Source organism: Beta vulgaris, chromosome 5 (assembly GCF_026745355.1).
Source record: "Beta vulgaris subsp. vulgaris cultivar EL10 chromosome 5, EL10.2, whole genome shotgun sequence".
NCBI lineage: Eukaryota > Viridiplantae > Streptophyta > Magnoliopsida > Caryophyllales > Amaranthaceae > Beta > Beta vulgaris.
In genome coordinates, this window is record NC_079206.1 from 22,747,173 (window position 1) to 22,769,121 (window position 21,949).

At 37.6% G+C, this 21,949-nt stretch overlaps 2 protein-coding genes and 1 long non-coding RNA gene across 3 annotated transcripts in view; 2 read left to right on the forward strand and 1 right to left on the reverse strand.

The window, feature by feature from the left end:
- The first annotated feature begins 1,504 nt into the window (after window positions 1-1,504).
- Window positions 1,505-21,949, forward strand: part of LOC104893122 (uncharacterized) — a 35,028-nt gene continuing 14,583 nt past the window's right edge. Inside the window, exon 1 of the mRNA XM_048644706.2 lies at window positions 1,505-1,734. The gene's annotated coding sequence lies outside the window, so the exon portion shown is untranslated. The remainder of the gene's footprint in view (window positions 1,735-21,949) is intronic.
- On the forward strand, window positions 4,088-5,044 carry LOC104893311 (uncharacterized). Its single transcript, XM_010679408.1, has one exon. It carries the CDS (start codon window positions 4,088-4,090, stop codon window positions 5,042-5,044), a length of 957 nt encoding a protein of 318 aa, XP_010677710.1.
- Window positions 17,881-21,504, reverse strand: LOC130591581 (uncharacterized). The gene is made up of 2 exons (XR_008969406.1): window positions 20,594-21,504; window positions 17,881-18,136 (listed from the first exon to the last, which is right to left on the reverse strand). It is a non-coding gene; the product is annotated as an uncharacterized LOC130591581 (long non-coding RNA).

Consider the following 21,949-nt stretch of genomic DNA (forward strand, 5'->3'; position numbering starts at 1 on the left):
CGATAGTCGACAGTCGACAGTCGATAGTCGATAGTACCATACTACCAGCTCAGGGCGTCTCCCCTCTCCCTCGCTCTCTCCCGACTATCATAGAGGACACACCGTCGTGTTTTTGATAGAAGCCTCAAATTTATTTCAATTGCTACCGAGTTGCCTTTTTCGCTAGGTATTTTATATCTGTCACCTTTTTATCTTTATTTCTTCCTAGCATCTTTCTTCGTCTTCGGACAAACTTCAAATTTGTGGAACTTTTCTATTATAACTATATTATGAATCGCGACATCGTAGGATTGAAGTTTCAACAAATTGTTAATTGTTTCAAGGATTTAATGGATTTTAACTACCGTTTCCTCTAATTTCTACTTTTATTTGTATTTAATACTGCCTAAATTGGTGCAATGTTGATTTATTTGTATTTTTGTTTTGCCAAGGATAATGAAAATTTTAACTGGGATTTGAGAGGAACTGATCAGGGACGGATCTAGGGTAGCTGAAGCCACGTAATTTTGGAAAAAAGACAAGAAAAAATTCTGGAAAAAATAAATAAAATAAAAATAGGTAAAAAAAGGAAGCGCATAACAATCTATACAAATATATTAAAAGGCGTGCGTAACAGCGTTGATGCGCCACGTGGCACCCTACTCTCGCCACCAGAATTTTGCCACGTGTCAGTTAATCAACAAAGTCAAATGGTCATTATTTTAAAAATAAATATGCTAAAGCCTGGGCTCGAACCCCTGACCTTATGTAAAGGTTTTCAAGGAATCACCATCTGATCTAAGATCTCTTAGTGACCCATGTTTCCACAAAATTAAAAATATGTGTTGTAATTAGTTAATGTTATTAAACATACCCTTACATCCTTAAAAGTAAATAAATTTACATGTTCATTAAAATTAATTATGTATGCATGATACCATTTGAAGAGCAGTGTTGACCACTACAATACTACCCTTATATTTACAGTAATACTATAAACAAAATTAGATCATAAGTCTGTATTAAATATGGGCCTAGGCCACATCCATGTCTAATATATTGAGAAGCATTCCTTAGAACGTATATGTGCCATGTGTCACCATCCCTTATTGAGTAACATTCTATCCACGTCTTTCTCATATAGTAAAAAAAAAAAAGAAGCATACGTGAACATTCGAACCCATAACCTCTAGTATGAAAAAAAGAGATACAACCATCACTCCACTATACTATTATTGCTTATTTAATCAAAATTAATGATGATGTATGAAAAGAGAACTTTCGAAATCCATATAATGAATGACATAACTTTTTAAATGAGTATGAGATGACCTATTTAACTACTACTAAATTGTAGCACAGAAAAACCCCGAGGCATCGCCCGAGCCTAAACACTAGTTAAGATACAATAAAGATAGCTCAGTGGTCCGCGTGTTCCCGTGTTCGAGCCTTCTTTCTTTTTTTTTCTTTTCTTTTTTTAGAATCTGATTTTATTTCCCCCCCAATTTCTCTAATTTTCTCTCCTCTATTCTCACTTTTCATAGAACCTAGAGTTTCACATTTAACTCTACTCGACAAACCACACGACACCAACTTCTCTCCACTCGCACAGTCGCACTCCGAGTCTCCTCTCACACAACCACACTTTTCACGCCGGCCGCCCATACTAGCACGGAGCTGTCGAAGCCAGTCAGCCAGAGCCACTAGCCACGGAGCCAGAGTCTCCTCTTCTGTCTTCTCTACTTTTGAATTTAGGTAATTGACTAATTTCTTTGCTTAAACTTATTTATCTGTTGTGATTCAAGTGGTCTTGGATCATATTCCAAAACAGTGTTAGGAAATTTAGCGCCGTTAATCTAATATGACAAATACTGCAGTTCTATTTTGTTGATAATGGCTAATAGAAGAGTGACTAAATGAAATTACAAAATTAGGGAAGTCACAACTCCCTCTTTCTGCATTTTTTAGCCGAGTCACCACCCACCTAGGACAACAAACTCTCTTGGGAACTTTGAGAATGTAGTACGAGTGGAAATGTTTTTCTATTGTGAATATGTTTTATAGTCCACTACCTGTATTTCCATAAAGGATTATGCAGACCTTGAATGAAGGTGATATTATTCATTTGGATGGCTATCCTTGAGAATTCTTGGTCTATCTGATCTGACTGACATATATGGCTTCAGCTTGGACTATTGGAGGTTGCCACAATGGTTGTATGACCTCCTATTTTAATTGTTAGAGTGCACATCCATAGTCACCCAAAGCTATTCATGCAGGCTGCAAGATGACTTTTTTTGTGCCAAGCGTCGTCAATCTTTATACATACCTGACATAGATGGCTGGAATCAGAATCAGGTGGATAGTAGTGAATTATGAGGGTTGATCATTTATCATCCTGAACGAAAGCATAAGCTTGCCTTCACCCATTCGATTTCTTTCCTGTAATAGATTAATCATTTTCCTTTGTAGAATAGATTTGTTAAGGGTTTCAAAAACCTTAGGCCTTAGCTGGGCATTGAGATTGACCACAAAAAATCAAGTTATAACTTCATTTATGCCATATGATAATGATGACAAACAGAGATCTGTCAAACTCTCTCCCTTGATTGATGATGTAAGAGAGCAGTCCTCGAGCCTTAACAAAAAAGCAGTTGCTGGGTTTAGAGTGCATGAGTTTCTAGAGATCCCAAACAGACACTAAAATTAATCATTATTCAAAAATTTGGATTATGAAGGACAAGATCAGAATAGCTCTAAAGGACAACATCATAATAGCTCATAAAAAATTGACAGTGAAGTTGCAAACTTTTGTTATTTAGATTAAAGGTATAACAATAGAAAAAAAACCTCTTTGTTACTGGCGCCATATGGTTGCGTACATTTGACACCTTTACTTTGCCCAAAATTGTACACAGAAGCCTCTATACAGGTAATGCATTAATACTAGTTTTCGATAGATGTTTTATAGGGCAGATTTTGTACCTCAAGAACCTATGATGCCTTTTGTCATTAGCACCCATGTCCTAACCAAACATATGGGGATATATTCCTCCTCAACTGCCTTCCCCCGTACCCCTTAAAAAGAATTATCTCAAGACTGAGCTTCTCTAGAGCCCAACTGTTAACACTTTGTCTCCGATGCCCATCCCCACCCTCCTCTCCTACAATTCATTCCTCTATCTAGCTGATGTTACCCAAGGATCGCCCACTATGCGTCCCTTACTCTCCATCTTTCCTCTCTTGATTTGAGTACCCACTCTATAGTTCAATATGTGTGTGTTGCGATGGTACTTCTTATCAAGAATAGTTGCCACCATGTACAAGTCATCCATTTGTCACCTCTCTTTACATCAGTTTAGGATCATTTGGATCATTTCAGTTCAGGATTACAATTGCTCTTGTCATTTTTGCTTGATATCAATTAAAATTTAGAGTAACTCTTTGGAAAATTTGCCAAAAACCTTTTAAAAGTCAATTTCATTTATGAAATTTGTTAAATTATTGTGATTGATATGTGGTAGAAGGCTATTTTGCTGACATGGAGACTTCTTGTTAGTCGCGTATTGTAGGAACATATATTTTTTAGTGTGTTGTGTAATGGGTTGCAAATTTGCAGTTGACATTCCCGTGTCTCGGTTGTATTGGCCTTTGGCTATATGGACTTCTTATTAGCCAAGTTGGCTATGCATATGTCTTCGTTGCAACTTAAAAATTATATGTTTTGGCAAGGTCAAATCTAATAGTCGTTTCACAGATTTGAATTGCTGAAATAGAAATCTTAAATATGGATTATTGAATTGAGATTGTGGATTAAAGGTTGCTGACGTTGCAGCAATTTGAAATTGCTAGTAATCAACATTGTTAGAGTATATTGTAAATATATTGTATATATTTGTCTCTTTGTATAATAGGAAAGGAGAGACTAGCCAGTAGCCTCCTTGATAGTTGCCTAGATTATAGGACATAATTGATTGTATTTAAACAGTTTTGGTTAATGAAAATAATCATGGGATTATCCTCTTTCATGGTATCAGACTAACCTAGATCCTTTCTACCTTCCGCCTTCTTCTTCCTCGGTCCATATTGCTTTATTCTCGGCTCCTCAATGGCCAACACCAAGGGCTCATCCTTCCACCCTGCCCTAGCTGTGTCCAATATCAAGAATAACATTCCCATCACTCTTGATCTGGAGCACGTTCAATATGGAACGTGGGTTGAGCTTTTCAAAGTTCATGCGCGATCCCACCGAGTCTTACAACATATTATCCCTCCTAAAACTGCCACGCCACCGTCTACGGACGCGGAGAAGGACCTCTGGGCCACCCTTGATGCCACCGTTCTCCAGTGGATTTATTCCACAATTTCCACAGACCTTCTCCACACTATTATAGAACCAGATTTAACAGCCCTGGCTGCGTGGCGCCGCTTGCGGGACATCTTTCAAGATAACAAAACCTCGCGAGTGATTGTTCTTGAACAAGAGTTCACACATCTCTCAATGGCAGATTTTCCCTCTTCTTCTTCTTATTGCCAGAGGCTCAAGGAGTTGTCGGATCAACTCCGGCAAGTGGGCACCACCATCTCCAACGACCACCTTGTGTTGCAACTTGTATCGGGCCTCACGCCTGCATACAGTACCGTCGGCACGTTCATTCGCCAAACATCCCCACTGCCACCCTTTTATCAGGCCCGGTCGATGCTCACGCTCGAAGAATCGGGCCTAGCCAAACAAACGGCCAATGACAACTCCGCCATGGTGGCCGCTTCTACTTTTGACGTGGCAGAGTCTCCATCGGATTCGGCTCCTACATATCATGGGAAACAAAAATCGCAGCCTCGGCCGGCCAGGAAAAAGCACGGCAGTGGAGGTGCCGGTGACCGGGGTCGAGGTGGTGGTGGTGGCAGGCGCGGTGGTGGTCATCAGCAGGCCACCAGTCAGCCACCTACATGGGGCAGTGACAACCGTATACTCAAGGGGGTGTGTGGCCTTGGCAGTGGCCTTGGACCCCCCCTCCATGTCCTTACCCAGCAAGTTCTTATTGAGCCAGGCCTTCTCCTATGACCCGTCCACCACAGCCAGGCCCAGGTGTCTTGGGCAGCAGGCCTCAAGCCTACACAGTGAGCAGCTCTCCCTCTTATTCACCACAGGGGCCTTATTCTACGCCCACAGATATTGAGGCGGCCATGCACACCCTTAGCCTCACTCCTCCGGACTCCAACTGGTACATGGACACTGGAGCGACTTCTCATATGACTTCCGGGCAAGGTAATCTCTCCTCTTATTTTCCTTTGAGCAAAAGTAATGGCATCCTAGTTGGTAATGATAATTCTATTCCTGTTTGTGGTTATGGTCATGCTACGTTGCCTTCCCCGAACCCCCATTTCACTTTGAAACATGTGCTTCATGCTCCCAATTTGATCAAAAACTTAGTGTCTGTTCGAAAATTTACCACTGATAACTCTGTTACTGTTGAATTTGATCCCTTTGGGTTTTCTGTGAAGGACTTTCAGACGGGGCTGTGTCTCATGAGATGCAATAGTAAGGGAGATCTCTATCCTCTCACCACTACCATTCCATTTTCACCTGCTCAACCAGCTGCCTTTGCGAACTTAGCCTCTCCTTTATGGCATGCTCGTCTCGGTCATCTGGGGCACTCTATTCTTAGTTCTATGCATCAGAATAAACTCATTCAATGTAGCGATTCTCGTACTTCTACTATTTGTAATTCTTGTCCACTTGGGAAACATGTCAAATTACCTTTTGTTGCATCATCTTCTACTACTGTGTTACGATTTGACATTGTTCATAGTGATTTGTGGACTTCTCCTGTTTTGAGTTCTTCGGGACATCGTTATTATATGTTGTTTTGTTGTTGGATGATTATTCTAATTACTTATGGACATTTCCTCTTGCAAAAAAATCTGATGTCTATTCCACGTTTCGTTCATTTCGAGCTTTCATTAACACTCATTTTGAACGTCCTATCAAAAAATTTCAATGTGATAATGGGAAAGAGTTTGACAATAGGCCTTTTTGGGATTTTTGTAAACTTAATGGTATTCATGCTCGTATTTCTTGTCCTTACACATCTTCTCAAAACGGTAAATTTGAACGAAAAATACGTACCATTAACAATATTATCCGCACCCTCATGGCTCATGCTTCTCTTCCCCCTTCTTTTTGGCATCATGCTTTGTCCATGGCTACTTATCTCCTCAACATACTTCCTAGCAAACTTCTTGCTTACCAGTCTCCACTCAAAATCTTATATCAGCGAGATCCTCAATATTCTCATCTCCGGGTGTTTGGGTGCTTATGTTATCCTTTATATCCCTCCACCAGTATTCATAAACTTCAACCTCGTTCAACTCCTTGTGTGTTCTTGGGCTATCCTCCTAATCATCGGGGTTATAAGTGTTATGATCTCTCGTCTAATAAACTTATTCTAAGCCGCCATGTGATATTTGATGAGACACAGTTTCCGTTTGCTAAACACCACTCCCCTACTTCTTCTAGCTATTCATTTTTGGGTAATGATGGTGTCACGCCCCAAAAATTAATAACCGCATTTAAACACATATACTTATAATTGGTAGCGTAAACTAAAAAAAATTAAACCTGTGGGTTATGGGCCCACAAATATAATAATTGGCTTAAATAGTCTTAGAGAATATAATTCTTAAAACTCACCAATATTAGCCATAATAATAATATAATCTTCCTAGCCCATAAGATATAAAATACAGACAACAGCATCGATACACGAGATCCATCCTGAATTCTCTCTCTTGCAGTGCTTCTAGCTTGAGCTTACGAACCCTTACTATTAGTGCCATACTAGATTCTTTAACAGTCATTAGTAAAAATCCGTTTTACCAACGATCTTTCAACTGTCTGACCATACCTAAAACATAAAAGCAAAACGTTATGAGGCGAGACTCAATAACAAACTACCCCAGCAACGCAAATTTATTTCAACTCATTTTATTTGCAAACAGGGTGAAAGAATAATTCAAACATTTGTCAAAATAACATTTATTCAACTTCACCTTTATAATCCATTGATCCTTTTATACATTTTTGCTCTGGTTGCTGCAAAATCAGTCAGCTCTGGGACGTCTCCCAGCCATGTGTATGCACCACTGTGCAAGGACCTGTGTCCCGGGCATTACCCTACACCGGTAACGGGCCAGTGCCCTAATAACAGCAATGGGCCAGTGTCCCAGTAAACAGCTCGGTACGTATACGACCGCCAATCAGCTCAGCAAACCAGTTCTTTCACTTTACATTATCATGTTCTGTAATTTTTATTATTTATAGGTGATAATCATCAATCATTCATCTCAGCTCTACCTTAATGATTTAGGTAGCAAAAATCATTTCATATCATCTTTTCATAAACCATAGCTCATGATAATCCATCCAGTTCATAAAACTCATAAAATGTACTTACAAATAAATCGTAGTAATCATCCCGCAACTCAAGAATAAACATTTTGATAAACTTTCACTAAATCACATTGTTCTCATGTTCATAAAAAAATTTAAAGGGAATTGCGGGTACTAGCAGTAGGTGTTACCTTGATTGCAGAGTAATAATAATAATCCTCTTCTTATGTCGTGGATATCGTCCTTACTGACCTCCGAGGAATGAGTTCTTTTTAAGTTTCAAAACGAGTATTTTTTATAAGTTACAAATTAATAGAACATTAATATAAGTGTTCTTTAAGTATGATTATAGTTTATACTATAGTTTATATAAGTTATAAAGTCTAACTTATTTTACGATTACATAATATGTTGATGTTATAATAGTTTATCCACAACCTTTATACTTATCTCATGATAATCGATAGATATTACTTAGAAATCAATTTATTTATTTTTTGGCAATTCAAAGATGTTATTGATAACCAAAAAAAAGAGTTACAAGAATAATCCAAGCCTAGGCTACACTTGCCAATAGGCTACACAAGGAGACTTACTCCAACAAGCTAATACAAAAGCAACATTCTATCTTCCTTAGAACAATTACAAGCAGTTCTAAACATAATTTCTTTAACTAGGACAGAAGGAGGAACAAGATTATTATTGAAGATCTTGTTATTCCTTTGAAGCCAAATACCATAGATTGTCTCTGTTAGTAGCTTTGTATATAATTTGCTCTGCCTGCTGCTACTATGAGCTCTCCTTGTAGCTTTTTGGATCTCTTCATGGAATGGAATAGATTGATATTGCCATCTGAGTTTAGCATGAATTTCCTTCCAGGCTGCCATAGAATAGCTACATTGGAAGAATAAATGTGGCACAGATTCAGCAGCAGCATTACACATTGTACAAGTAACTGAGCAAGGGATCCCCCATTTGCACAACCTGTCTGCAGTAGCTACTCTATTTTGTAACACCATCCAAAGCAAAAACTTGCTCTTTGGGCTAGCAGTGTTGTTACACACCAATCTTCTCCATTGTACTTTCTCAAAAGTACCTAACAGCAACTTATAGGCCTTTTTAATGCAATACTTCCCATTATGCATAACTGCATTCCACCCTCCCACAGTTTGTAGGAGCTCTCTTGACTCAATGATCTTTTTCAGCTGCCATGACATGTTGCTCTTAGGAGCTATAAAATACACATCCATCCTTCTCATATAATAGGCATTAATCCATTGAACCCAAAGCTTATCTGTTTTAAAAGAAATAGCCCATAATAGCTTTAAGATAGCAGCTTTATTCCAGATCTCCATATTAACAAGATTCCATCCCCCTGCTGACTTAGAATTGTAAAATTGATTCCAAGCAATTGGAGCTTTCTTAGAATCCAAGGTTTTACCTGTCCATAAGAACTTCCTGCACACTGCTTCTACAGCCTTGATAATCTTCTTAGAAAGTGGGAAAATCTGGGCCTAATAGTGTTGCATTGAGCTCAACACACTCCTCACTAACTGCAACCTACCAGCATAGGATAGAGTTTTTAGCAACCCACCCTTGAGCTCTCTCTGTAATCTTATCAATCAAAATTTTGCACTGGGAGAAATTTAACTTTTTTGAAGATAGAGGCACCCCCAAATATCTGAAAGGAAGGTCTCCCATAGGTAGTTGAACAGCTTCAGCTAGAAGAGCAGCCTCTTGATTATTAACCCCAGCAAGACAGATATTACTTTTTTCCAAGCTAGCCTCCAAACCTGAGGCTTGAGAGAATTTGCTGAATGCTGCCATAATCTTGGTGACTGAGCTAACATCAGCTCTTGAGAAAAGCAATAAGTCATCAGCAAACATGAGAAGTGTAAGAGATAGTCTTTCACACTTAGGGTGAAAATTAAAATCTGGATTGTCTTTCAGTTCATCAAGACATCTACTGAGATACTCTATACAAATTGCAAAAAGGAAAGGGGAGAGAGGGTCCCCTTGCCTAAGCCCCTTCTTGGCTTGAAAAGGAGGAGCAGGGATCCCATTAAGAAGTATAGAGTAAGAGACACCTTTCACACACCCCATAATCCAACTCACAAAATCACTAGGAAAGTTGAGCTCCATCAACACTTGCTCTAGAAAATGCCACTCCACAGAGTCATAAGCTTTTTTTATGTCCACTTTGATAACACATCTAGGTGAGACATGCCTTCTATTATATCCTTTGATTAGCTCAGTAGCTAACAAGATATTATCATTTATAGCTCTTCCTGGAATAAACCCAGCTTGTGAAGGATTCACCACTTCATTGATAACTGAGTGCAATCTGAGTGTAAGGATTTTAGCTATGATCTTAGATAGCACTAAGCAACAAGCAATAGGTCTGAAGTCTTTAGCTTGAATAGCATTAGCTATTTTAGGCACCAGGGTGATAGCTGTGATATTAATAGGGTGGTCAATAAAGGAAGTATGAAAAAATTCTTCAATGCTCTAATAAACATCATTCTTGATAATCTCCCAGCTCTTCTTAAAAAACAAAGCATTAAATCCATCAAGTCTAGGTGCTTTACTATCATCCATTGAGAAGAGAGCATGATCAATCTTAGCATGAGTCACTGGCTGGCTAAGAGCAGTTCTAGCTTCATAGCTCAACTGCCTACGAGTTCTAATTGTTTGCAGATCAATACTAGGTAGAGACTCAGCTCTAATGCCCATTAGCTTGGTATAGAACCCAACAAGTTCATCCCGAATCTTATCCCTAGTATTCACCAATCCTCCATCAGCAGTTTGTAACATATTAATGTTGTTCCTGGCATTTCTTACTTCAACAGCATTAAAAAAGAATCTAGTATTAGCATCAGCCATAGTAAGCCATTTGATTCTGGCTTTTTGCCTCAAAATACTATCTTCAATAGCTAACCAATGCCTCAGTTTATTCACCAGTTCCTTCTCCTCTTGATGAAGCTCCCCATTACCACTGCTAGCAATTCTTGTTTGCACATTCTCAAGTTGAGTTCTAAAATTCTCAACTTTTAGATGAGCCTGAGAGTAATGAGTGTTATGAAGACTTTTCAAGGCCTCTTTTACTGCTTTTAATTTCTTCCACACATTCTTCAGTTTATGGTTATCTCCAGTAGAGTCCCAAGCCTCTCTCACTGTGTCTAGGAAATTGATATCCTCAAACAACATATTGTTGAATCTAAAAAGTCTTCCACCTCCCTCCTGCAAAGCATAGAATGAGACCAACAGAGGAGTGTGATCAGACATTCCTTCAGCAAGGTACTCCACCTTGATTTCAGGGAATTTATGTAGCAGCTCCTCATTAATAAGAGCTCTATCTATCCTGCTAGAAATCCTAGCTTCCCCTTCACCTTTATTGTTCCAAGAGTAATAAGCTCCTGAACAAGGAGCTTCCAGCACTCCAACCTCCATAAGAAAGTCCGAAAAGTCCACAGTTTCAGCCTCATTAACAAGGTTCCCATTAATTCTATCAGAAGCCTGAGACACTGCATTGAAATCACCTATAATAAGATAGGGAAAATCAGCATTGTCTACCATCTCCCTCAAGTCCACCCATAACTGTCTTCTATCTGTAATTGTATGTAATCCATACACTACAATTAGAGTGAAACCATGATTCGGATCCAAGCTTGCAATCTGAACCTTTACACATTGTTCAGTCTTCCTTACAACAGATACTGAAATCACACCTGGCTTCCAGGCAATCCAAATCCTACCCCTAGGAGAAAACCCATAGTTATCCTCCCAGCTCCAGGCATTACCAAGCTTCTTCTGAACATTTGAAGCTTATGATCCCTCACTCTAGTCTCAAAGAGAGCACAAAAGTCCACACCATGCTGCTGCAGAAACACCTTTGTTTCTTTTGTTTTAACAGGGTCATTTAGACCTCTGACATTCCAAGCAACCATCTTCATCAAGACAAATAGGGATTAGGTCCCCTAGCACCTCCAGGTCTACCTGGCTCTTGAGAAAAAGAACACACTCTAGCTGACTGAAAAGAGACTTGCTTACCTTTGGACTTTCTAGTAACAACTTTCCAAGGCTCCTCTTCTTCTCCTCCTTGAATAGGAGTGTTGACTGGAGTAGTCTTTGTAATACTTAGCTCTACTGCCTTAGTAGGTTCACCAGTAGAACTGGGATCTACTACTAAAGGAGGAGCACCAATATTAGCAGTGACCTCAACACTAGGAGCAGGAGGATTTACATCAACAGCAGGAGCTGTACTCTTAGGAATCCACTTTAGCACTTGCTTCACAGGCTTTTTTGCCAAACTATGAGCACAGTTGTGACCAATAAGCTGACATTTGTTGCAATAAGCAGGAAGCCAGTCATAGATAACTTGTTGAGAAAACACCCTGCCACTAGGGTCTTCTATAGTCAGAACTTTAGGAATCTCCTTCGTAACATCCATTTCTACTAGAATCCGGGTAAAAGATACTCTAAATATCTTAGTAGTACATTCATCTGCATATATAGGAACCCCCAGCAAACTCCCTATTCTACTTAATGAATCATCACTCCGGCAGTTAATAGGTAAGTTAGGCAACCTAACCCATATTGGAATCACCTTCAACACTTCTTTGTGAAAATCAAAACTCGCAGTCCACTGTTTAACTATCAAAGGTTTGCCATAAAACAAGTGTGGCCCAGCATAAATGATAGAGTCTCTATCCTCCTGACAACCAAACTTAGCTATAAAATACCCTGCTTCATGTTTATACACTGTTGGTTCAACTCTCAAACTCCATTGAGATTTCAGATAAGCATTCATAGCATTAATAGTGGGATTTTGGCCAACAACATACATGATTAAAGCATTCGCCCATTGTTCACTTAACATACCAATCCCTTTTTTATCTAATTTAGCAGTGGGTTTACCATCAACAACAACAGGAGCAATAAAGCTTAACCCCATACCTTTCTCACCCATACGACTTTGTCCGGTGAATCCCTTCCATTTTTGACTTGCATCAACCACAAGCTGAGCATGCAATGATTTACTAACCGGGTCTACAATCGGGTCCCTAGAATCCTCCAAACTCACTTCAGTTACTGTTCCATTCATTTGTGCCTTCTCACTTGAGATAGCTCCACCAATAGGGCTTGAATAATTACTAGCTGACGCTTCCGGTGCCGAAGAGCCATGCCCCGACGTCGCAGTCTTCTTTTTCCGGCCCATAAAGCTTAGGGCGCACGATAGCCAAAGCACCTTATCCTACGCCACCAGAGCTTTTGGTTACTAAGGAGTTAGTAACTACTATTATTATTATTTTCTTTTATGATTACTTAGAAATCAAATTAAAAGCATTATCCATAATTTAGTCATATTATCATGTTATAAAAGCTTAGAATTTAAGAGTTGTACTCATACAAGTGAGTTAGTTATTAAAATTATAAGTGTTATGGCTTTTAAACTAAATTAAGAATATATATACTAGACATGTTGTAACTTAAATATTTTGGGGTTTGACAGCATATGTTTTATCATAAACTAACTATAGCTAGTGTTTGCTAAACATAGATAACTATAATTTATTAATGACTTAACTTTGTTATAAGCTTCCACTACTCTTACATTATTTAACAACAAGGGTTAGTGAATTTAGTATACAAAGTCACATTTTTTTTAAAAAAAACAAAGCAGTAAACTCACCCCAAGAAAACACACACACACGCAGGAGAGAAACGCGGCTCGGCATCGCAGCAGGAGGAATGGAGCTCCGACAGAAATCCGGCGAGGCTTGGTTGTCGATGACGAGCAGCACGGACCCACGGCGGCGATCTTCAGTGCAGTATTGCGCCCGTGTCCTAGCCACAGTAGCAGCGAATAATGGGCGGAGAAAGGAGGAGAGAGAATGGGCGTGCAGGGGTTCGAAGGCGACGACGGAGTGCGCGAGAGGGGAGAGGGGACTGGGCGGTTGGTCGGGGGCGGTTATGCCTGCTCGACGGCGGTAGAAGGGCAGATTGATGAAGGGTGGTGGTACCGTGGTGGTTGAAGTGGTGGCCGAAACAGAAGAACAGAGGAGTTGAAAGATTTGAAAAACTTTTGTTCCAAATTCTTTTAGTTGATGTAAATTTCTAAATTATTGTTGTTGATTTTGTGATGTCAAAAACCCAATTCATTCTTCCCTATTTATAGAGAAATCTCCATCTCAGTAGATGAATTTCAGAATTTTAAATTACCAAAACCATTCAAGAAAACAAGTGGCTAAATTCAGGAGTTTTGAGAAAACCAGTGGATTAAGGGTGGTTGAGAGAGTGAAAACTCAATTTAGTTTACTGAGATGGTTTTTCACTTTGTTTAGAAATCTCCATTCTTGTCCTTCCACATATGGAGGAGGAAGAAGATGGAGTTATTGCTTTTATTTTAATTTTTGTTTTATTTTCTGATTTTGGGAGAGAATAATACTAGGCCTTTTTGTTTTGTTTGGGCTTCAAAGGATTTGGTCATTGGGCATTGGGTCCATCAGAATTTTTGCTAACCTTAAGTCTTACATCATTTACAAGATTGATGCTAAGACTTAGGATTTTAATTTATGAACTTTGTTATCCTAAAATTATTAAACAATATATATCTTAGAAATTTTTATTTACTAAAATTAGTTCACTATTAGTTTAATCGTTAAGATTAGTTATTAATTAATTAAAAATAAAACTTGGGGTATTACATCCTTCCCCTCTTAGAAAAAGTTTCGTCCTCTCAGTTAGAACCTAAATCATTGATAATAAACATTCATAAAAATCATTCCAATGATATTGCGTAATAAGCAATGTCATATCATTATCAACTTTCATCAGATCATGCAGATTCATATAATTTCAATTAGAGCATTCATTACAAAAAGATCATATCACCCTAAGAGAAAAGGTGGGGGTATTTCGTTCTCATTTGTTCCTCTACTTCCCACATAGCCTCAGAGGTCAAGTGGTTAGCCTATAGAACTTTCACCATTTGGATCACCCTACTTCGCAGTTGTTTTTCCTTACGATCAAGTATTTCAATTGGTTTCTCCTCATAGGTCAAGTCGTTTCATAGTTGCAAAGGTTCATGTCTGATTATATGGCTCGCATCTAGGACTTATTTTCGCAACATCGACACATGAAATACTTATGTGATATCTAGATCCTTCTAATTCATTCATACTATCATAGGTTATGCTAATAACATCACAATATACCTTTAACTTTTATCTTGAGGCTAATTAACAATACATATGTTAATACGCTGGTATTACCTTAAAAAATATCTTATATAACAGGAACTTTTGCGAAACTCAATCCACTCAGTTCATATCATTTTCAGGTTTGCACACGAGATTATAGAACCCCATGGTAAGCATTACGAACTTAAACCAAATCATCATGCCTTTTGTAATACATACGACTTATGTTGTTCTTCCAACTGTTTCGCGTATGAAAAGTCAACTCAACATTGACAGATCTCTTACTCATAAGTTTCATTTTATTTGGCTATTTAGGAACACCTTACTATTGATGAGCTGATAAATAGACCGTTTCCCACAAATGATATGGTAAAACTTCCTTCTGACCATCGTATTACAAAACATCTATCAATGATGCATCATATAAGATAAAGCTTAAGTTCTTGTACCAACTTTTCCACTGTGTTATTATTAACTTCTTCGTCAATGAAGTCTCCACATCTCAATAATTACATAACCCCAAAATAATGTCACAATGCACATTGAATTCCCAAAACTTTATTTGCACAACCTCTAGTATCATACAGCGGTCCACCAATTCTACTTAGAAAACCTTAGCCCAAATTTCCATTTATTACTAAACTTGTTATTAGTTATAATCTCTTTTCCTACACTAGTCACCAATTTTTAATGAGCTCCACATTCTTTGAGTATATCATATCACAATTTCAGTCATCAAAATCTCACTGCCAACGACGGAGCCCTTTGCTCAAACTTAACCTACATATCTTGTACTATTTCCAGAAATACACACATCATTACATAACCAAGTCGTTTATTTGACATATTATTTTCATTGGTATTTCGGAAAAGTCATCTACTAACATATACTCTCTTCCACAAGTTATGTTTTAGGAAGATCTTAACATGAAGCTGCCAAAGAAATTGCCCTCTGCGAAAGACATAGTTATATTTCCTTTGACCTCTATATTTCAAAAATTTGTATTAAATCCGGAGTGAGCTCATACACTATATAAGGAGGAGATTGAATTTTACACCGTCTTTTTCAATGTGGTATAATTATTTTCTCCCTCGATTGAGTCTCCAGACCTCATTAATCACATAATCCAAATTAATAATATACCACAAAATTATGTCTTTATAATACACCATTTCATATTTCATCCACCAACCCAACATAAACTTTAACTCAAAATTTTCCTGTAGTAGCTTGTTTTCTTTTTCTCTCAATCACCAATCTTAACCGTTTCTTGTCTATATACATCATTTCATAACACATTATTAGTCAAAATTTATCCTTATCCCTTCAATAATAATCTCACTCAAAACCTCTCAATCTCGATTTCCTATATATTCTCCATTGAGTTGCTTCCTCAAATTGATGCCATCATAATGTATTCCTGAATCACTTCTTTATCTAGTATCTTATTCTTAATTGTGCAATAATCTAATTACGTAATCACAAACCCACTTGTCAACGACATTTTGTACTTACTTTCTTATCATGGTAATTTAAGCACTTTCTATCACACATTCCAAGATAATCTCAATAACCATAATGATGAGGTAATTTGTAACATCATGATTGATGATCTACTATTCAAACACTAACATCTTGTCTGATATCCTCAAAATAGGTTTATCCCAATAATGCTTGTTTATAACTTCTTCAAGTAAAACATCCTTATACCATACTTATCCTTAAAGTACGACTTTCATGCTTCACCCATCAATTTGAAACATAGTTAGTTCTAATCTAAATGCTTAACAATAATCCATCCAGCATCATGATGTAATCCAAAATTTGAACTCAAACTTTATTTGCAGAAGTAATCTGCGTTTATCTTCTAATCCCTCAAAGAAAAATCTTAAACCACTTTATTTCTAAAGTTATGAAACCCCAAAATTATTTCGAAAACCTCCGTATAATAAAGTCACTCCTAAGATTACTATAGGGATAATACCATTAGCCTTAAGTTTGTGGGAAGTATTAAGTATCAAACATTGTCTATGACTCTATAAAACAATATCATCTAGCCAATTATTCACTAATACTTCCAAATTTCCATTTCTTACTTGCATGTCCCTAATATCAGCCAATATTATCATCATAACCCCAAAGTTAATCACTTATTTTTCCACAATGTAACATATTTCTAACCAAGTCCTTAATTATCAAGCGTTCAAGTTCCTAATTCCCTAATACTCTATCAATCCCAAATGGTTTTGTTCATCACAATATTTTCTTTTATATATCCATTACATTAGCTCAATAATCACATCAACATTGTCACGGAATAGAACTTTGAAACACAAAAAATCCATGTCTTAGTAAAATATTTAAGGTTTCTAGCACTTAATTCCCCAAATTACTTTTTCCCATGGCTTCTAAATGATTACTCCCGAATTGTACCCATGTGGCTATCACATTTTCAAGTAGCACATTTCTATTCCTTAATCTAACTTCTTGAGTTAATGCTTCTTTCACTAGTCATAATTTCGTTCTTCAATCTATAACATCGAATATAGGTTTGTATCACAAAATGACGTACTTCGACCTTTTTAAAGTTCAAATCTCATGTCAGGTTGAAATTCCTAACTTCTCAAGTAGAAATCCTAATTTCCACTATATTTTTCGAATCCCAACATCACCGTGTGCATGTAATTCAACCCAAATTATCATATCATATCATATTACTCCAAGAATTAATGCCCATAATATGCCATAACACTGACCTTGAAAGAATCCTTAATCGAATTCTTTTAGACGACTGACGCCTTTTTATCACCCAGAAGTATTGTAACCACCAAATTACATATTCTTTAACTTGATCTCCAAATATAGTCACTCATGCCTCAAAATATTATTCATAATTCATAAGTCCCTAATGCCTTTAGTTATTAATCCACGAATCACTCAACATCTAATTTTTCATATCTAGGCAAGGACCATATAATCTCCATTCAATGTTTCATATCTTGGACTAGTGCCCCAAAAATTAAGCTCGTTTCAATCTCCAAATATTTCCTCAAAAGGTCAAACTTCTAATTTTTAAACTCAAGTGACCCAAATAGTCATATATCACACCCCAAATTTCTCAGCGTCTAATTCCCCAAAAGTGTTCATACCCGGGCGATGCTACGCTCTTCCGGCCGAGTTTCGGCTTTGATACCATTCTGTCACGCCCGAAAAATTAATAACCTCATTTAAACACATACACTTATAATTGGTAGCGTAAACTAAAAAAATTAAACCTGTGAGTTATGGGCCCACAAATATAATAATTGGCTTAAATAGTCTTAGAGAATATAATTCTTAAAACTCACCAATATTAGCCATAATAATAATATAATCTTCTTAGCCCATAAGATATAAAATACAGACAACAGCATCGATACACGAGATCCATCCTGAACTCTCTCTCTTGCAGTGCTTCTAGCTTGAGCTTACGAACCCTTACTATTAGTGCCATACTAGATTCTTTAACACTCATTAGCAAAAATCCGTTTTACCAACGATCTTTCAACTGTCTGACCATACCTATAACATAAAAGCAAAACGTTATAAGCCGAGGCTCAGTAACAAACTACCCCAGCAACGTAAATTCATTTCAACTCATTTTATTCGCAAACAGGGAGAAAGAATAATTCAAACATTTGTCAAAATAACATTTATTCAACTTCACCTTCATAATCCATTGATTCTTTTATACATTTTTGCTCTGGTTGCTGCAAAATCAGTCAGCTCTGGGATGTCTCCCAGCCATGTGTATGCACCACTGTGCAAGGACCTGTGTCCCGGGCATTACCCTACACCAGTAACGGGCCAGTGCCCTAATAACAGTATCGGGTCAGTGCCCCAGTAAACAGCTCGGTACGTATACGACCGCCAATCAGCTCAGCAAACCAGTTCTTTCACATTAAGTTATCATGTTCCGTAATTTTTATTATTCATAGGTGATAATCATCAATCATTCATCTCAGCTCTACCTTAATGATTTAGGTAGCAAAAATCATTTCATATCATCTTTTCATAAACCATAGCTCATGATAATCCATCCAGTTCATAAAACTCATAAAATGTACTTACAAATAAATCAGAGTAATCATCCCGCAACTCAAGAATAAACATTTTGATAAACTTTCACTAAATCACATTGTTCACATGTTCATAAAAACATTTAAAGGGAATTGCGGGTACTAGCAGTAGGTGTTACCTTGATTGTAGAGTAATAATAATAATCCTCTTCTTATGTCGTGGATATCGTCCTTACTGAGTTCCGAGGAACGAGTTCTTTTTAAGTTTCAAAACGAGTATTTTTATAAGTTACAAATTAATAGAACATTAATATAAGTGTTCTTTAAGTATGATTCTAGTTTATACTATTGTTTATATAAGTTATAAAGTCTAACTTATTTTACGATTACATAATATGTTGATGTTATAATAGTTTATCCACAACCTTTATACTTATCTCATGATAATCGATAGATATTACTTAGAAATTAAATTAAAAGCATTATCCATAATTTAGTCATATTATCATGTTATAAAAGCTTAGAATTTAAGAGTTGTACTCATACAAGTGAGTTAGTTATTAAAATTATAAGTGTTATAACTTTTAAACTAAATTAAGAATATATATACTAGACATGTTGTAACTTAAATATTTTGGGGTTTGACAGCATATGTTTTATCATAAACTAACTATAGCCAGGGGCGGATTTACTATGGGTTCACTGGGTTCAGGTGAACCCAGTGATTTTTGGAAAAAAATTGTCTGGTTTTTTTTTAAAAAAATTAAAAATATTTTAAATATCAGATATATACTATATGTATGTAGAATAAAACATTAAACAAGCATGTGTCCCAGTGGTTTTGTATCTCTATACATAACACATGTGCGCGGGTCGCGGGACAAGAAGGTCTAGGGTTCGAAACTTCAGAAACCTTTTTTTTTTTAACCTTCTCATTTCTTTTCCCCACAACCTAGCCAACCTTTTTCGGTTTTCTCCCAAACCAAAACCCTAACTACTAACTCCCTAGCAACGAGCCAAAGCTAGCGACGCTGCGACGGCCATAGGCCACCGTGACGGCGTGAGACCTTCTTCCCCACCGTGGCGGCCGACCGCGAACTAGCAGGCAGGCGGCAACAACTTTTTCGGCCGTTTGAAAGCTGAAAGGTAAAGCCCAAACCCAATTCTTCAATTTTAAATATGAATTTTACTATTTCATATTTTAGTCTTTTACACATTAGATGATTAAAAATTTTAAATATGAATTTTTACTATTTCAGATTTTAGTCTTTTACACATTAGATGATTAAAAATTTGAAATATGTATTTGTCTATTTCAGATTTTAGTGTTTAGTCTTTTACTCATAGAATGAATTTGTTGCTTTATGAATTTTAGATTTAAATGTTGAATGAATGAATGTGGATTGTGGACTTTGGAGTTTGGATTGTGATTTGTGAATGTTGAATAAATTTTCAATGAATGAATGTGGATTGTGGATTGTGGATTGTGGATGAATGAATGATTAATGTGATTGAACTTTGTAGTGTCTAGACTCATGGAGTTGAAATTTCTTGCTTGTGTTATTGTGTAGACTGTATTGTGACTATGAACGGTTTAGAATTTTTTTGGAAAGATCGTGCGGGAAATAAGTCTCAAAAATCATCCGTTTGTTCTTCTCCTAGTTCAAGAGAACCTCTAAACCCAATACAAGAACCCATAGGATCATGCGGGAAACAAGTCACAAAAATATCCGATTGAATGAATGTATTTTTTTTTACCGGCTTCGAACCCATAGAGTTGGAATCCTGGATACGCCACTGACTATAACTAGTGTTTGCTAAACATAGATAAGTATAATTTATTAATGACTTAACTTTGTTATAAGCTTCCACTACTCTTACATTATTTAACAACAAGGGTTTAGTGAATTTAGTATACAAAGTCACATTTTTTTTTTTAAAAACGAAGCAGTAAACTCACCCCAAGAAAACACACACACGCAGGAGAGAAACGTGGCTCGGCGTCGCAACAGGAGGAATGGAGCTCCGGCAGAAATCCGGCGAGGCTCGGTTGTCGACGAAGAGCAGCGCGGACCCACGGCGGCGATCTTCGGTGCAGTACGCGCGTGTCCTAGCCACAGTAGCAGCGAATAATGGGCGGAGAAAGGAGGAGAGAGAATGGGCGTGCAGGGGTTCGAAGGCGACGACGGAGTGCGCGAGAGGGGATAGGGGACTGGGGCGGTTGGTCGGCGGCGGCTATGCCTGCTCGACGGCGGCAGAAAGGCAGATTGATGATGGGTGGTGGTACCGTGGTGGTCGAAGTGGTGGCCGAAACAGAAGAACAGAGGAGTTGAAAGATTTGAAAAACTTTTGTTCCAAATTGTTTTAGTTGATGTAAATTTCTGAATTATTGTTGTTGATTTTGTGATGTCAAAAACACAATTCATTCTTCCCTATTTATAGATAAATCTCCATCTCAGTAGATGAATTTCAGAATTTTAAATTACCAAAACCATTCAAGAAAACAAGTGGCTAAATTCAGGGGTTTTGAGAAAACCAGTGGATTAAGGGTGGTTGAGAAAGTGAAAACTCAATTAAGTTTACTGAGATGGTTTTTGACTTTTGTTTAGAAATCTCCATTCTTGTCCTTCCACGTATAGAGGAGGAAGGAGATGGAGTTATTGCTTTTCTTTTAATTTTTGTTTTATTTTCTGATTTTGGGAGAGAATAATACTAGGCCTTTTTGTTTTGTTTGGGCTTCAAAGGATTTGGTCATTGGGCATTGGGTCCATTAGAATTTTTGCTAACCTTAAGTCTTACATCATTTACAAGATTGATGCTAAGACTTAGGATTTTAATTTATGAACTTTGTTATCCTAAAATTATTAAACAACATATCTTAGAAATTTTTATTTACTAAAATTAGTTCACTATTAGTTTAATCATTAAGATTAGTTATTAATTAATTGAAAATAAAACTTGGGGTATTACAGATGGTCCATCCCCTTATCTCACCCATCATATTACTCAACAGGGCCCATCTGTGCAGCCCAATGTCACTCCCTCCTCCCTGACTGAACCGGTTAGCAGGCCCGGTCCTTCACCTGGCCCAGCGCCAGACTTGTCGCGTCTCCCCTCTTATGCCAGCTCTCGGTCTGCTGGGCCAGCTTCCCCACAGCCCAATATTCCGTCTCCCATATTGGGCCAGCAGCCCTCTCCCATTTCCGAGATCCCCAGTCAGTCTGTGTGTCCCCCCCACTTCTCCTACCCCTCCTCCCACCCGTCCAGGCCCAGTTACACGTAGCCAATGTGGGATATTTAAGCCCAAATCAATTCT

Excerpts from the sequence above, each read along its gene's own strand:
- LOC104893311 (XM_010679408.1), top strand. The coding sequence starts at position 4,088 with ATGGCCAACACCAAGGGCTCATCCTTCCACCCTGCCCTAGCTGTGTCC.